Raw genomic sequence first — 15,448 nt, forward strand, 5'->3', positions numbered from 1 at the left:
AACTTAGTTTCTCTTTTTCATCTGCCCTGCATTTCCTGGCAGTGCAAATTTTGCTTTTTAAGATTTGATACAAAATTTACACCTGCTTCTTTCCACCTCAATTATCATCTCATATAAAATGGGGGCCATAGCATCTTGCTTCCTACCCCCTTTTTTTTGGTGGAAATGCTTCCTGCACTCTCTTTTGGGGACCACACCATTTTACTTCTCACAAATAAAAAATAAAGTCAAATCTAAAGCAAAAAATAAAGTCACACCATTTTAAAAATATTTGTACTCCACGTGCATTTACAGTTACACCAGTGCAAATGACACTCATACTGCAATTAAACAAACCGAGCTTAAGGAACAAATACACAAAGGGTACAAGCCTACAACCACACATGATAAGAATATGATACACCGAAGGCAAAAGAAATACTATGCCTTCCTAAAAGGCATTAGAGCATTTCCTCTCACAAATCTAAGGGTCCGTTTGGTTTGCAGTTAGAATTGGAATCAGATTTGGAATCAAAATTCATCGAACATTTTCATAGTCTGTTTGGATCAGATAGGAATGGAAATGGAAATTGAAATCAGCAGGAATGGGATTTCATTCCCAAGGAAGGGGGAGGAAAAATACCATTAATTCTAGTAGGAATGGAAATGGGATTCCGATTCCGTCCAACCAAACAGTTGGAATCGGATTAGCCCTATTCCGATTTCGATTCCAGACCTCTATTCCTACGAACCAAACGGGACCTAAGTTCCTTAATTCCTCCTATGTAGGGGTGTCAATTGGATTGGATTTGGTCCAACCCGATCCAGTCCAATGTGAGTCTATTATAAATGGACCAGGTCCAATCCAATTCCAATGAATGTTTTGGACCAATTTGGACCGGTCCAATTCAATGTCTAGACCGTCCAATCTGTTCAAATTCATTTTGATTTAGATTGGTTTCAACTCGAACCCGGTCCATTGACACATATTCTTATCTTATATCAGTAGACCAAATATTGGCTTAATCCAACATAAATTTGTTATGGACAGACCAAGTCCAATCCAATCTAATAAATATTTTGAACTGGATTGGTCCAATCCAATCACTACAAGAAAATGGGGTTATAGCTACGGCACTTTAGCTACAGTAAAAAAACCGTAGCTAAAACATGGGATATAACAAATAGACAATTTGATGTCCGTGGCAAAAAGTTGAGCTTTAGCTACGGATATTTTGTTCATGGTTAAAAGTTATTGTCTATGGCTAAAAGACATTTATAGCCACGGTTATAATGCATCCGTGGTTATAAGTTACAAAAGTAGAAGTTGAGCTTTAGCTACGGACCACTTGTCGTGGTTAAAAGTTGAGCTATAATTCTGTGGCTATAATTACTAAAAAGCTATTTATCACTATAACCACGGATAATTAAAATTCCGTTGCTATAATTACGAAGCTAATCATCTTTAGCTACAATCATTTTATTCCTTGCTCATAAATAATAATCATATAATATTCATTTAAAATATTTATTATTTATTAATTACTTTTTATAGTAAATTAATAATTAAGAATTTATTAAAGTAAATAGATATAATTAATAGTTAATAATTAACAAATTATTAGCTCATTACTATTGCATAACAATAATAATTAATGATTTTTATTTAATAATAATTAAACTAGAAAATAAATTATTAATAATTCATAAGTACATTAATAAAAAGAAAATAATTTCTAAAATAGAAATAAATAAGTATTAATTATTATTTGATTAATTAAAACTAATCATCAAAAATTAATTTAATTATTTAAGTAAATTAATAATTAATAGAAAATAATAAACTAAATATGAAAACCACTAATACTAAATTAATTAATTGCCTATGAATGAAAATAATATTGATAATTAAATTAAATTATTTAAATTCATAAATAAATTATTAATAAAGTAATAGTGATACAATATAGATAAATAATTATTAATTAAATAATAACTACTAAATTATTTCAACCACTTTACCATTTTTTTGCCTCAAAGTGTAATTTTTAACTTTTTTTATTTGTGAAAGATGAAAAACTAAAATAAAATATAAATAAATCAATATATTCTACATATTTCAAAGCATCATTATTTATTCTATATATAATAAAACATATAACACTAACCAATATTTAGAAAGTTGGACAGACCAACTAGTTAGATTATTGTTAAACCAAGACCCAACCCTTGACCAATTCGATCATATAGTTAACCCTATTTACTCCAAAAAAAAAAGGGCCAAAACCGTCCACCAAACTAGTCTAACCCAAGAACTAATGAATTGGTCTTCGGTAACTTTTTTGCTACCTATGTGTTTTAAAGTACTGAAGGCACCTTACCCTACTATTTTTGCCATAAAACAAGCATGATCATTTGAGCGAGTTGGAAAATTTCGCTCTTGGACCTAGATTTTGTGTTTAAGCCCTGGCCGAGGCTCAAGCCCCCATTAGAGCCCCAAATTTTAGGGTTGGGTACATACATTTAACTATATGTATATTATAGATAATATATATGTATTTTATATTACATAGAAATAGGGCATTGAATGGGTTAGGTTCAACCCAACGAACCCAATGTTCATGAACTGATTAGGTTGGTTATGGTTCTAGGAATCGGAACTAATGAGCTGATTCTGGTTCCGAATATATTGTCCCAATTATTATCGGTTCGGAACTGGTTCCACCTAGTCGTGAACCGATTCAAACCCAACCCAATAATTAGATTTCTTCTCTTCTCCCCTCTTAGTGAAGCCTTTTTGTGTCGCGGCATTATCTTATTTAGGTCATAGTAACCAAAATCTAATGTTCAGCCTATAACACAGATGACCAACTATCCCCATTGACCTTTATTCACTGATGACAAAGAGACAATAAACACACTACAACCAAAGCCATGGGCCATGGCATATTTGTTGTTTCATTTTTCATCTCAAAAAGCAAATGTCATGCCACAAGCAATGAAAGCTAGGGATACTCAAATCTGGTCACTGAAATGAAAACAAATCGAACCAAACTAAATAAGCAAATTTAGTTTGATTTTTGGTTGGTAGGATCTCTAGTCATTGTAGCAAAGACCTAGGATCAAATTCCGTTGCCACTAGGGTTGGGGGATATGGTACTTCCCATTGTGTAGCCCCTTGAAGCATATATATATATATATATATATATATATATATATATATTATACGTATTAATAAGAATATATTATTCACAAGTTTATAAATACTCATATAAGTGGGTCCAAACCGAACCAAAAACTGAACCAAACTATATTAAATTCAGTTTGGTTATGACATCTAATTCGGTTCAATCCAGTTCATAAGAATGGATAAATTGAAATGCTACTTAGATTCTTAGTTTTTTTTTTTTTTTTTTGAAATGATAGGTTCTTAGTTCTAACCGAATCGAATTGAGCCAACTGAATGAAAACCACTAAAAACTTATAATTACAAAATTTTATTAAATAACTAGTAAAAATCATGAAATAATTAAAAATTATAAAATATAATTAAATAGTTAATAAAATAATAAAATAAAATATTCAATGAAATTATTAAATAACTAAATGATAGAATTATCAAATAATTAAATAATTAACAAAAACTACTAATTATTGCTGAAATAATATAATAACCATGTTAAATGATTAAGCAACTAATAAGACATTAATATAATTAAAATGACTAAAACATTAGTGGCTTAGTGCATGCAATTAACTATTTGACTCTTCGTCTCTCTTTCGCGCGCGGGGTGTTTTTGCGCGGGCTCCATTTTCCCGTCTAAACTCTCTGCCTCTCTCTCTCTCTCAAATACTTAGAAGTTAGAAGAAAAATTGACCACTCATTCAAACACCCTTCTCTCCGCCTCTCTTCTCTTTCCATCCTTCCTTCACCAAACCTGAAGCAAAACAATCCTCTCTTCATCTCTCCATTCTCTTTCATCCATCCTCCACCAAACCTCTCTCTCTCTCTCTCTCCAAAGAGTGAGATCTCACTCGCACTCCGAAGCAAAAAAATAGAGGTCTGTGTGGAATCTGTTGCCATGGGATCCGTTGAGATGATATTGCGGTCACCACTAGATAAACGCCTCAATCAGCTCACGGAAGAGGACATCCCTCCGCTGACCTTGTTACTCACTTGCTCCCACCGCATCGGCTAAGGAAATGAGTGCCGATTTCCAGGTTTTTGTTTCAGCAGATGAATCGGTTTCGTATCGGCGAAAAGACTCCCTGAAACTCGTGGTTCTCGGTGATGTATCGTGCCGTCTCCCAGTCGTCAACAATGACACAATTTCCCCTAGGTTTTCTCCTACTGTCATTTTTAAATTATTGTTCTCTATCTTTTATCTTTTCGTATATTTTGCTTACATGCACTGCAATGTTCTTCCGGTTTGATTTTATTGTTTGATTCTCTTCAAGGAAGAACCTGCTTGTACCATGCTACGTACTATGGACATTCCGTTTGTCTGCAAGCCATTCTAGTTGCTGCTCAGTCAATTGATGTTGCAGATTCTTTGAGGGTATTTTTTATGTTATTTTGGTTTTACTTTTGCATCTTCTATAGAGAATTGTTTCAAGGCTTGATGGGTCATGATCAAAAGCTTATTACATTTCATTTGTTTGATTATTTCGTGGTTGGGTTTAAATTACAAGGGGTTTTCACACTTTGTAAATGTTAGAGATGGTAAAGGAGCAATTTCCATTGGTCCTTGTAGACTGATAGAGACGACCTGATTGTGTCAATATCATGTTAGACAGAGGAGCTCTTGTATGTTCTTTGATGGGTGGATATGGGTAATAAACCCCTTGCAAAGTATACTTTTTTCCATAGTTTCAATAGTTGCTTCTGTAATACTGATCATGCCCTAATTGCAGCTTCATTTGGTGGCTCGAGGGGGCTCTTTGGATTGTTTGCGTGAGTTGCTTTCATGGGGAGCAATCAGCTTCAAAGAGATTCTTCTGGATAAGAGTGTATGTAACTCATGGAAAAGATATAGTGAATGATGACGTTTGATCTCCCGGTCGTGGTTCAATCTAAAATTTGAAATTATTCCCGGGCTAACTGTAGTTAAATTAATATGTCTTATTGGTCCGTCCAGTCCGTCCAAATCGATTTTGGACTGGATGGGGTCCAATCCAAAATCGGTCCATTGACACCCTTACTCCTATGAATATCAAAAATGTGATCAGAAATATAATTCAACCTCTGCGAACAAAACTGAATTGATTAATCTTTAAATCTTTTCTTTTAACATTAGCATAGCAAACAGACTTTTTCTTTTCCTGTTGATGTGAATTGTGAAAGAAAAAGGGGAAGAAAGGAGAGGGGTAAGGGCCGGGACCGGCCGTTTGGTTGAAGATGTCTACATTGCTTTATCAGTCTGTCTTCTAGTAAGTAAAAGCAGGCCATGCGAGCTGTTACATTCTGTCCAAAGCAGCTGGACCCTGACTATTACTGAAGAAATGTAGCCGTGTCACAATCATTTCTTACTGTCCATTGCATCGTTTGTAAGGAGATAATTTACAGCCAGAGAGGCAGAGAGTACTTGTGTTCTCACATTCAATGGAGCGAACACCACAGTACTTGAGTGAGGTACAGAATGTATGTCTCTTCTCTCTCTCTCTCTCTCTCTAAGATAGACAACCGGCCGGAAAAGAAAATCTGGAAATGATTACAAGGGGTTTGCTTAATTAACAAAATTTTCAAAGATAAATACAAGGTAAGGAACAAGAAAACCCCTCAAAAAACAAAAAGGCTATGTGGGTAATACATGTCCAAAGCAATATTTACAAGTTTGCTCTCTCTGTACTCTCTCACAGCAAACGCTCAGCGGAGATTTGTTCTAAGTTCTAACCCACCGCTCGGTATTCTATTACCTGGCTAGCAGGAAGAGTTTTAACTTTTAAACATATATAGAGACAAAAGATCTAAGCTTGAATCCCGTTCCTGTGTGCAGATGTGATCCTGAACACATGCTCCTCACCTGTGCACTTGTCTACTGTAACAACCCACCGACTCCTCCTGGAACTACCACCATCACCAACTTTGGGGGTTGCCGGAATCCGGGTCACCAGCAACCCCTGTCCTATGGGCAACAACTGCGTATTCGATCCACTTTTCCACCCAGAGCCTCTGCTGGATGCATTATATCCCACAACCACAGCCCCACCATTCTTCTTTGCACCCGCCTGCACTACTCGGAAAACACCTTCGTAGTCCCCCAGAGTACAATCTATGAGAACGAAGTCCGCTCCTCTATAATCATTGAACAGGAGGGTTCGAGCTTCTCCGATCACGAACTCAACGCAATCGGCATTGACTCCTAGAGCTTCTTCTGATGAAAGGAGTTCCTCCAGCCCAGGAACGATGCACACCACATTCCCACCAGTCTGATGAGCCGCGGCAACTAGAGCTAGCGTGGTTGCGCCTGCAGCCCCCGCGCATACCTCCACCATCAGTTGCGAGCTGTTTCCTGCGGCCAGCGCAGAGACGAACTCGGCCACGTCTGGCTCCTTTGCATTCTTTCCCTACAACAAAATCAAAAGCAACCCATATGAGATCAATTGCAGAGAGTTCAACCTAGCTAGTCCAAGCAGTAGCAATGGTGGGTCTGTGAGATTCATGGAGTTGCTCATACTCACCATCTTCAGGGTTCGGAGATAAGCTTTAGAAGCATTTTCAGCAGACCAGCAAGCCATATCTGTGTTTCTCAACTCAGACTCAATCACTCAACCCTTGATTGTTTCAACTTTCAACTACTTTTGAACTCTATAGGGCTTTTGGCCTAGCGTGTGGGTGGATTTATATAGCAACCGGGGCAGCTGGTCAGTTGTTGATAATTGAAGGGACGGTGTCATTCCAACTGGCAACCTTAGAACAGAACATCGAAATATATTAAACAAATCTAGCATTAATAGACTAATAATTCTCCACCACTAGAGTCGGAAGCTGTGCTCCTCAGTCCTCACCAATTTGCCTCACATGTCGGGGTGTTGGCACTTGGTACCCTGCCATCACATGGGTCCCTAACTAAGATATTCCCATGGAATAAAATATTGAAATATATTCTGATGATTCCAACCATTCGATCAGAATTTATTTTTGACAATCAGACAAGAGGGAGAAACATCCAATAGGATCAGATGATCACTGTGGGTTGTGCAATAAGCCAACCATTTGCATGTGGGCAACATGTCATCAGGATGATTACTTGTTTTGTTTTCTTGCATAGTAGAAATAATATTCTTATGAATCAAATAGTATTATAAAAAAAAAGAATCAAATAAAAATAATAATACTGTTCATTTGCAAAAAGATTTTTTTGCAACACTACACAATATTGTTGTTAGACTCGGGTTGGACCGGACAGTTGAAGCAGTGACTCAATGAGCAGCTAGCTCTGAAAGGGGTTCAGCTCAACAGAGGACAATTGAATCATGTAGGTCTTTCTTTTCTAGCTAGTTCAATATACAATTTCTAGCTTGTCTAAAACACTGATAATGGCATTCAAGGATTAATTAATTAAAAATAACATATATAAATAAAACCAAAACATGAACACAGCATGCATGCGACCAACTAGTTCCAGCAATGACACCAAGAGTAGCATTGTCATTTAGGGGTTAATTAATCTTTTGTAAGCTTCCCAGTTAGCAGCTTAATTATTACATTATTGATTTATTTAATAGTTAAGAGTTAAGACTTAGCTTAGTCTAATCTAAGATGAGAAATATCTGGTTTTCTTTATGCCATTCCCGAAATATTCATGCAGTAGCTGTAATGTCCTAGACTAGACAGACCATAACACGGATAAAAGAGGAAGACGCAGAGATAAATCTGGTTTGGTGCCATTTCTCCGAGACAAACTAAACAAGAGCCACGTTCATTTATGCAACAATTGCAAGCAGCCAACAAAATTGTATATATCGTTTCTAGTATTTTTATTCAAATTCTGAGCATACTGGTTGTTCCAAGGAGCCGAACCCATTTCAACAACTGAACTTCAGATCTGCCCATGGCAATCCATAAACATATACCAACCCATTTGGAGGGTGACAGTTATCATCAGTTCAGTTGGGTTGAGACAAGACTGAGGGAAGGAATGACCACCCTATTCCGTCTCAAATTTAGGGTTCGTTATCGGAATTAGAGTCAGAATCAAAACAGTCTATTCTCATAATCTATTTGATTCATATAGGAGTCAGAATGAAAATTGAAATCAGATGGAATAGGATTTCATTTCCAAGGGAAAGGAAAAGAATGATTATTCCCTCAAATGGGAGAATGTCGTTCCACCAAGAATAGGAATGCGATTTCGATTCTACCCAACCAAATAATTGGTCCAATTCCAATTCTAGACCTCTATTCCTGCAAACCAAACATGACCTTAATTGGTGGCCCCGTATATCTAATCTAACTAGCTATGAAGAATATATACTGAAGCTTGAGTGGACTGAACAATAAAAACCCCAAGAATAAATTCAGTAGCTTTAGGGCTGATTTTTTAAGTGGGTCATCTGGGATGCTTGCCCATGAATTGGATTTGAAATTGGGACAAGCCGACCAAATCCTGAACCGGGAAGAAGCCAGGCAGGTTCATGCTAGAGTAAAGAATTGCTATCCCTAGCAAATCGAGCCACAGCCGACCAGGACAGGTTGTTTTGAGAAGACTGAGCAGCCCAACCATAATAGAATATACCAAACAAATAGTAAAAAGAAGATGTAATAGATTAATAGGATTAGCCAATTATAAAGTTACAACATATTGTTTTGCCCCGACAACCCAATCTGGATCAAAGTGTGATGAAGTTGCTTCAGTTGTAAAAGATATGAAATAAAAATCAAGAAGCCACCCCATTAAAGTTTTGTCTGGTGGTGGTCTCGGGATTCAACAAAATATATAGTTAGGTTCCCCTTGTCTGATGCACTGAGAGAAGGGAAGTGGATGCCGACGTTAAGCTTAAAAAAATTAGGGTCATGAGATCGATTGTTCTTTTCTTGCTATTTTATTGTTCCAATTCACAAGCAAAATTCTTTAAACACAGAACGTGGGAGAGAAGGTGAAGCGAAGTATACATGGACAAGTTATGGGTGCTATCACAGGAAAATTCAAAGAACCAATCTGGGTTTTTTTTTTTTTTTTATTTATTTTTTGGGTAAATCAAGAAAGAATCTGGTTGAATTGAAAATACAAACCATTAGAGGAGACATGTCTGGATGGGTCAACACACGTATGGTTGAAATCGTACCATTTTTTGTACCCTTACATACACTACATCGTTTGATATTATATGATTGATTGTGTTCAAGAACAAAATAATATGGCATTGTGGGTGTTTTAGGGGGAGGTGGGTCGGACTCGGATGTTACCCAACCAGATTATTAATTATTAATTATTGAGATTGATGATGAGAGTTATAACCCACCCACAGAGAGGAATGATTAAAGATATTTAAACTAAAATCACTGTTGCTAAAGCATTTAGTCGGTCCGAGTCCAAGAAAATTCGATTGGTTTAAGTGGGTCGGGTTTTCAGGTTAATGTTTCTTAAGCCTCTACAGGATGACAAGTAATCAGGAATAATAAGGCCTCGGAAGAGAGAGAGAGAGCATGTGTTGTTTATGAAACAAAACCAATTTATTTTTAATTTTTAAAATAAACACTGTTTAGGAATGTATTCTTGTTTTTTGGATGATGTGGTAATTTCAAAAACAACTGAAAACAAAAACATTCATGTTTTAAGAATGCCCTTAAATTGGTATTTTGTGTTTTTTTTTCGCTAGAAGATATTTTATGATGTTTATTTGCACATAATAAAATAGCTGTGAAAAATGAAACTTAATTTGCAAATAATTAATGCTTACCGTTCCTTCTACTTAATTTTTCCTAGATCATCATTTTCCAATCTCGGGTCCTCAGTCCTCTTAATTGATGCATATTTAGTTTCATCTTTCAAGTGAAGCCAGACATAAGAAGAATTAAAAATATACTGGCTTTCTTATAGAATATTACTAGTGAGAATCCGTATGATATATGGATTTTGTTTATTTTTAAATAATTAAGATAACTGTTTTATAATTTATTTTTAAATAATTAATAATTATTTATATTTTATATAACATTTTAATAATTTTTTTGCAACATAAAAATAATAATAATTAATTTCATATAGGGATGTTCATCAAGCTGATGAAATTGACCCAACTCAACCTAAGTTGGCCACTTTCTGGTATTTCTGGTCGGCTTTACAACAATTTCCCAACTCGACCAAGTCAAGTTAGTTTCGATTTGATCATTTGTAAACTAATCAAAATTGAACCAACCCAATTATAAATATATATATTAATATTTTTATATTTTAAATATATTTTTTTTAATATAAGAAAGTGGAATAATTTCCAAATTTCTTAGTCTAAAATATTTAATACATATATTATATGTAAAACATAATTATACACTATTTATTGATAAAATATGTATTTGCACACATATATACATATATGCACATTTATATATGTGTATAAATATATAGAGTACTAACGTGGAATAGTCAAACTCATTCAACTAGGACGGTTGAACTGGTGACCGCAACCCATATGCAAAAGTCGATCGGTCTCTGGGTTGGTATTTAAAACATTGACTGATACAACTTGAGTTGGTTAGTTTCTATTAATAGTTGGATAGTTTCGAGTGACCAATTCCCCAACTCGATCCGATCAATTTCGCTGGCCAAACATTCTACAACCAAATTGAACTGCCTAGTGAACACTCCTAATTTCAGCTAAATTGATAGTTTAATCTCTAACAAATAACAATAGTTTAATCACCACTAATTATTGGAAATGTAATAAATAACTAATAAAGCTCCAAGAATTTTGTGTCATTAATAAAATTTTGAAGTTATTACATAATTTCATTATTTAATTTATATTTTGTTTTTTTAAAATATGATTTAGTATTAATTTTTTTTTATATTTAAGACATTTAAAAATTAGTTATTTATAATATTATTTATTTATTTTTTAATTATTTATATTTTGTATGCTTATTATCAAATATTATTAAATCTATTATAATTATTTTTATGTTTTTGGTAAATTTTCAAAGTTATAACATGATTTCATTATTTAATATTTTTTTTGTTTTTGAAATAATATATAAAATATGATTTAGTTATTAAAACTTTGATATTTAAAGTATTTAAAAATTTATTTGTTTACAATGTTATTTAATTATTTAAATAATACTATTATTTAAATTTAAAAATATTAATTATTTATCAAATTTAATAATATAAATAATACTATTATTTAAATTTCAAAATATTAATTATTTATCAAATTTAATAATAAATAAAATTATAATTTATACTATTATTACATAATTTCATTATTACATTTTTTAAAATATAAAATTATTATCAATTAAAATATTAATATTTTTTTTCAATTCATTACATAATTTACATTATTTTAACTATTTAAAATTTAGCTATGTTAAATAATCTGCGAAATATTTAATATTGTTTTCTTTTAAAGTTATTACGTAATATTAATATTTTGTTATACAATTAATTTGATATTTTTAATATTTTTTATTTAAAATATTTAGTTATTGAAATATTTAAATAATATTTTATTTTATGATTTTAAGTTTTATTATTTGAGTAACATTTAAATATTTTTTATTTAAAATTTTAAAATATTATTTAGTTATTAAATTAAATAATCCATAAAATTATTATTTATATTGTTACTATATAACTTCATTATGGATTTCATAAAAATATAAAATTATTAATTATATAAATATTATTAAATCTATTATAATTATTTTTTGTATTTTTAGTAAACATTTTAAAATTATTACATAATTTCATTATAATACTTAAATAATTGTGAAATTTTTAATTGAAACTTTCTTTAGATAGATATAGATGAAAAGTGGGTGAGAAGATAAATAGGAATTAGAGATAGAGTCTTAGAGATAATTTAGAAGAAAATGGGGGATAGTTAGTTTCCTAATAAAAAGGAAAGAAAAAAAAGATAGCCATGTTGAGGTGGCAACTCCATGGGCTTCTAAAGGAAATTTTGAACCCCCTCTAGGATTGCTCCGCTTGGGGTAATGAAGCAAGGAGAGGCCATCTGACGTGGCATGTTCTAAAAATATCATTTTGCTTATTGTTTCATGCATCCAACCAAACTTAACACAGCCATATATGTTTATCAAAAAAGAAAAAAAAAACACAACCATATATTTTCCATTTTCAAGGAATATTGGTTCAACTTCAAGCAAGAGATACCTCTGGACCTGTCAATGAAATAGAATAATGATACTTATTATTGGCCGATATGATTGAGGCCTGCAAGCAGCTGAAATGGACACATGGGATTGGATTAATGACCAGAGAGGAAGAAAATGTCCCTATCAAACCCATACCCATCTGCAGGCTGCTTCTCCCTGCAAAACAAGGAGCATATGAACGAAGCTGGTGATGGTGTAGACGATTACAGTATGTATGGTCCATTTCGTACTTAACAAAGATAGTTAAGATATATGTTAGAGCAATATATACAGTTGCTCAAACTGTGTGTTGGAGTGGTTTTCTTTTTGGGTGGCCAAGCCCATCCAGTACACCGTCAAGAGAGTACGATCAACCTGCTTGGGGGTTGGGACCGTCCACTATTTCCTGTACAACTTACTTGGCAAAAACGTCGAACACCTTGTGCATGCATAAGGTGCACAAGGTTTTATAATAGTCACTTTCTTCTCGCAAAGTCAGTAAGCCAATAAGTGTTGTGATTAATTTCTATGCCGACAAGAAAAGGAAGTTCTATCTATTTCTCTCTCAGAAATGATGAACCCCAAGAACTATAGCTTAAAATAGCCAACTGGCAAATCTGATTGCATTGTGCAAAGATAGAGATAGAGTGCTCCCCACACCAAAGTGAGTTAATATGCAAATAGGAAATGTGCTATGGGATTGGTATGGAGAGATATATACAAATTCATGGAAAACCATGAACAAATCTTTATTTTTGGACACCCATCCTGTGCTTAGGTTAATTGTGACAGTTAGCCTCTCAAACCTTTATTTTTGGACAAAGATCCCTCTATGTCTTTAGATTCCAGCACCTTGCTCCTAATTATTAGTGAGTTAATAATGAAAGTGAAATTACCAAATTCCTGGCCCATTCGAGATTTCATGAATTGAGGGAAAAATGATGAACCACTCTGCAATGAAGTACAAAGAGGTTGTGGCAAAACAAACTTGGGGTTAGAGGGTGGGTGCATGTAATTTACCCATGTAGGTTCAATATTCCCATTATACAACACAATGATTTTTTTTTTTTTGATATCGTCCAAAAATGTTTTTTAAATACACGAAATGCAAATAATCCAAAAAAAAAACATATAATACGTGATTAACATAGATTTTAAAAATGAGGGATTGATAATTCGAAAACTTTAATTCAATATAATTTTTAAAGCTTTTAAAATATCTGCGTTTCCGTATAAAAATATGCTAATTTTGTTAAATCTTTTAGATGAGAATGCATTAAGCATAAATTTGTATTTTGAGTGGCACATAGCTGTTGGATGAATTCAGGTTTAGGTCCACTCAGGTGCGGTCATGTCCAACAAGAAGTTGACCCACATTTAGGGTGTATGAAAAAGACACCCACTGTAAGTCTGCAACCGATGGAGAGACAACCAGACAGGGTTGATAGGTTCTTTGTAGGAGGATGGTTTAGATGAGCAGTGGGTTCTAGGTAAGGGATGTCAATGGATCAGGTTAAATGGTAAATCCGGTTTGACTTGATTTTTACAAAGTCGGGTTAGGATCAGGTCTATTTAAGTGTAGGGTAGGATTAGGGTTTTGATTTTTTAATCCATCGCATCAGGTCATGATACCCTTCTAATTCCATACCCTTCTGTTATTAGTGGAGAAAGTGACTCCTTAAAACATTTAAACCAATTTTTCAATCTAAATTAATGACTTTAAGGTTTACAAAATGTGTTATATTAAAAAGGTTACAATTGAAAGATTGCAAATCGGGTTGGATCAGTATCCGGTTGAACCATTTATGATCAGATTGGGTAATTAGGTTATGATTGAGACAAACTCGCATCAAACCTGACCCATTGACATCCCTAAACTAGTTGGGTTAGGTCTGGAAGCTGCCCAATCCCAACATAAACTGGATTAGATCGATTAGCCAGCCCAGATAAATAAAAAACAGAAGATAACAAAGGGTCGACAGGCAGGCTGCCAGGTAATGAAGTAAATCAAAAGATGCCTCTCCCCTACAAAACACTGAAAAAGGTTTGAAAGTCTACTGTTTGGCGTACCAGGCCAGGTTGTCTCTAACATGACCAAGCATCCCAGCCATCTTGGAATGTTATGTGCATGCATGATGAATAAAATTAAATGAAAAGAAAGAGGCTGTCTGTTAAGATTCAACGATATTTATTCTTAATTCCCTCCAAACAGATGCAGGATCTAAGCACCCATTTTGATTTTCTGTCCTGTGAATGATATCTCATAAATTTTGGAATCCAGAAATAAAAAATTAAGGCTCCGTTTGTCAGATTTTGTTTGGAGGGAGGATGCGGTGGGTCGGTGGTAATAATAAAAGTTTTAAAACCAAATCGGAGAACGAACCATCATCGACGTTCTGTTTGAATTAACTTTATTAAGATCATAAGATTGTTTTTCTTTTTCTCACTTTTCAGGAGAAGCTCATCAGAAAGATATACAATGAACGTACGATCGAATTATATCTTTTATTTTTTTAAGGCCCAAGACATTGCATCCGGCACCAGGAAAAAAGATACTACGATGAGAATTAAGAGTTGGTATGTTAAATGGATGGAGTGAGAGCTGGTGGATGGGAATGAGAAACAAAACCCCAGTAGAAGCTGGCAACATCCACGATTAATTAGCAAAATCGTTCTTTCCGATTTTGCTGATGTGGCAGCTTTCTGGTTTTGAAACAACATCATACAAAGGCTACTCTATCAGTGCAGGTGAACTATTAAGGGCATTAGACGTTTGGATTAGTGGTTAGTGGTTCCTAATTGCTAATTACAAAACTCCAGCATACAAACAAGCAAAAGCAAAAGCATAAGTAACCTCTTCAGGCCAATCCCATAACTTACCAAAAATCCCATAGATCAAGAATAATTCAGATTAATGTGAGGACTAGGCAAAGTTTATTTTCCTGGGTTTCCTAGATGGGCAAATAACTTTCTCAGTAGGGGGGAAGTTTCCAACACTTGAGGCCTCGTTCACTTTTTGGTAAGTTTACTTGGGTAAGTGCATTTACCTATATTCTTTTATTTCTCATGTAAACAAGGCAATGACTATTTTAGTCATAAAAATCCATTATTAAAAAAGGCATTTTTGTCCCATTCAAGTGTTTGTGG

General features: G+C 34.0%; 1 protein-coding gene and 1 long non-coding RNA gene across 2 annotated transcripts; one reads left to right on the forward strand and one right to left on the reverse strand.

Annotated features, from left to right (window-relative positions):
* Positions 1-3,825: 3,825 nt before the first annotated feature.
* Positions 3,826-5,529, forward strand: LOC104596304 (uncharacterized). Its single transcript, XR_016080830.1, has 3 exons — positions 3,826-4,319; positions 4,438-4,812; positions 4,894-5,529. It is a non-coding gene; the product is annotated as an uncharacterized LOC104596304 (long non-coding RNA).
* Positions 5,530-5,709: 180 nt separating this feature from the next.
* Positions 5,710-6,896, reverse strand: LOC104596245 (uncharacterized). The gene is made up of 2 exons (XM_010257323.2): positions 6,661-6,896; positions 5,710-6,546 (listed from the first exon to the last, which is right to left on the reverse strand). The coding sequence occupies exons 1-2, from the start codon at positions 6,715-6,717 to the stop codon at positions 5,947-5,949; spliced, it is 657 nt and encodes a 218-aa protein (XP_010255625.1). The 5' UTR covers positions 6,718-6,896; the 3' UTR covers positions 5,710-5,946.
* Between the last annotated feature and the right edge of the window lie 8,552 nt (positions 6,897-15,448).

Source organism: Nelumbo nucifera, chromosome 1 (assembly GCF_055504915.1).
Source record: "Nelumbo nucifera cultivar China Antique chromosome 1, China Antique-T2T, whole genome shotgun sequence".
NCBI lineage: Eukaryota > Viridiplantae > Streptophyta > Magnoliopsida > Proteales > Nelumbonaceae > Nelumbo > Nelumbo nucifera.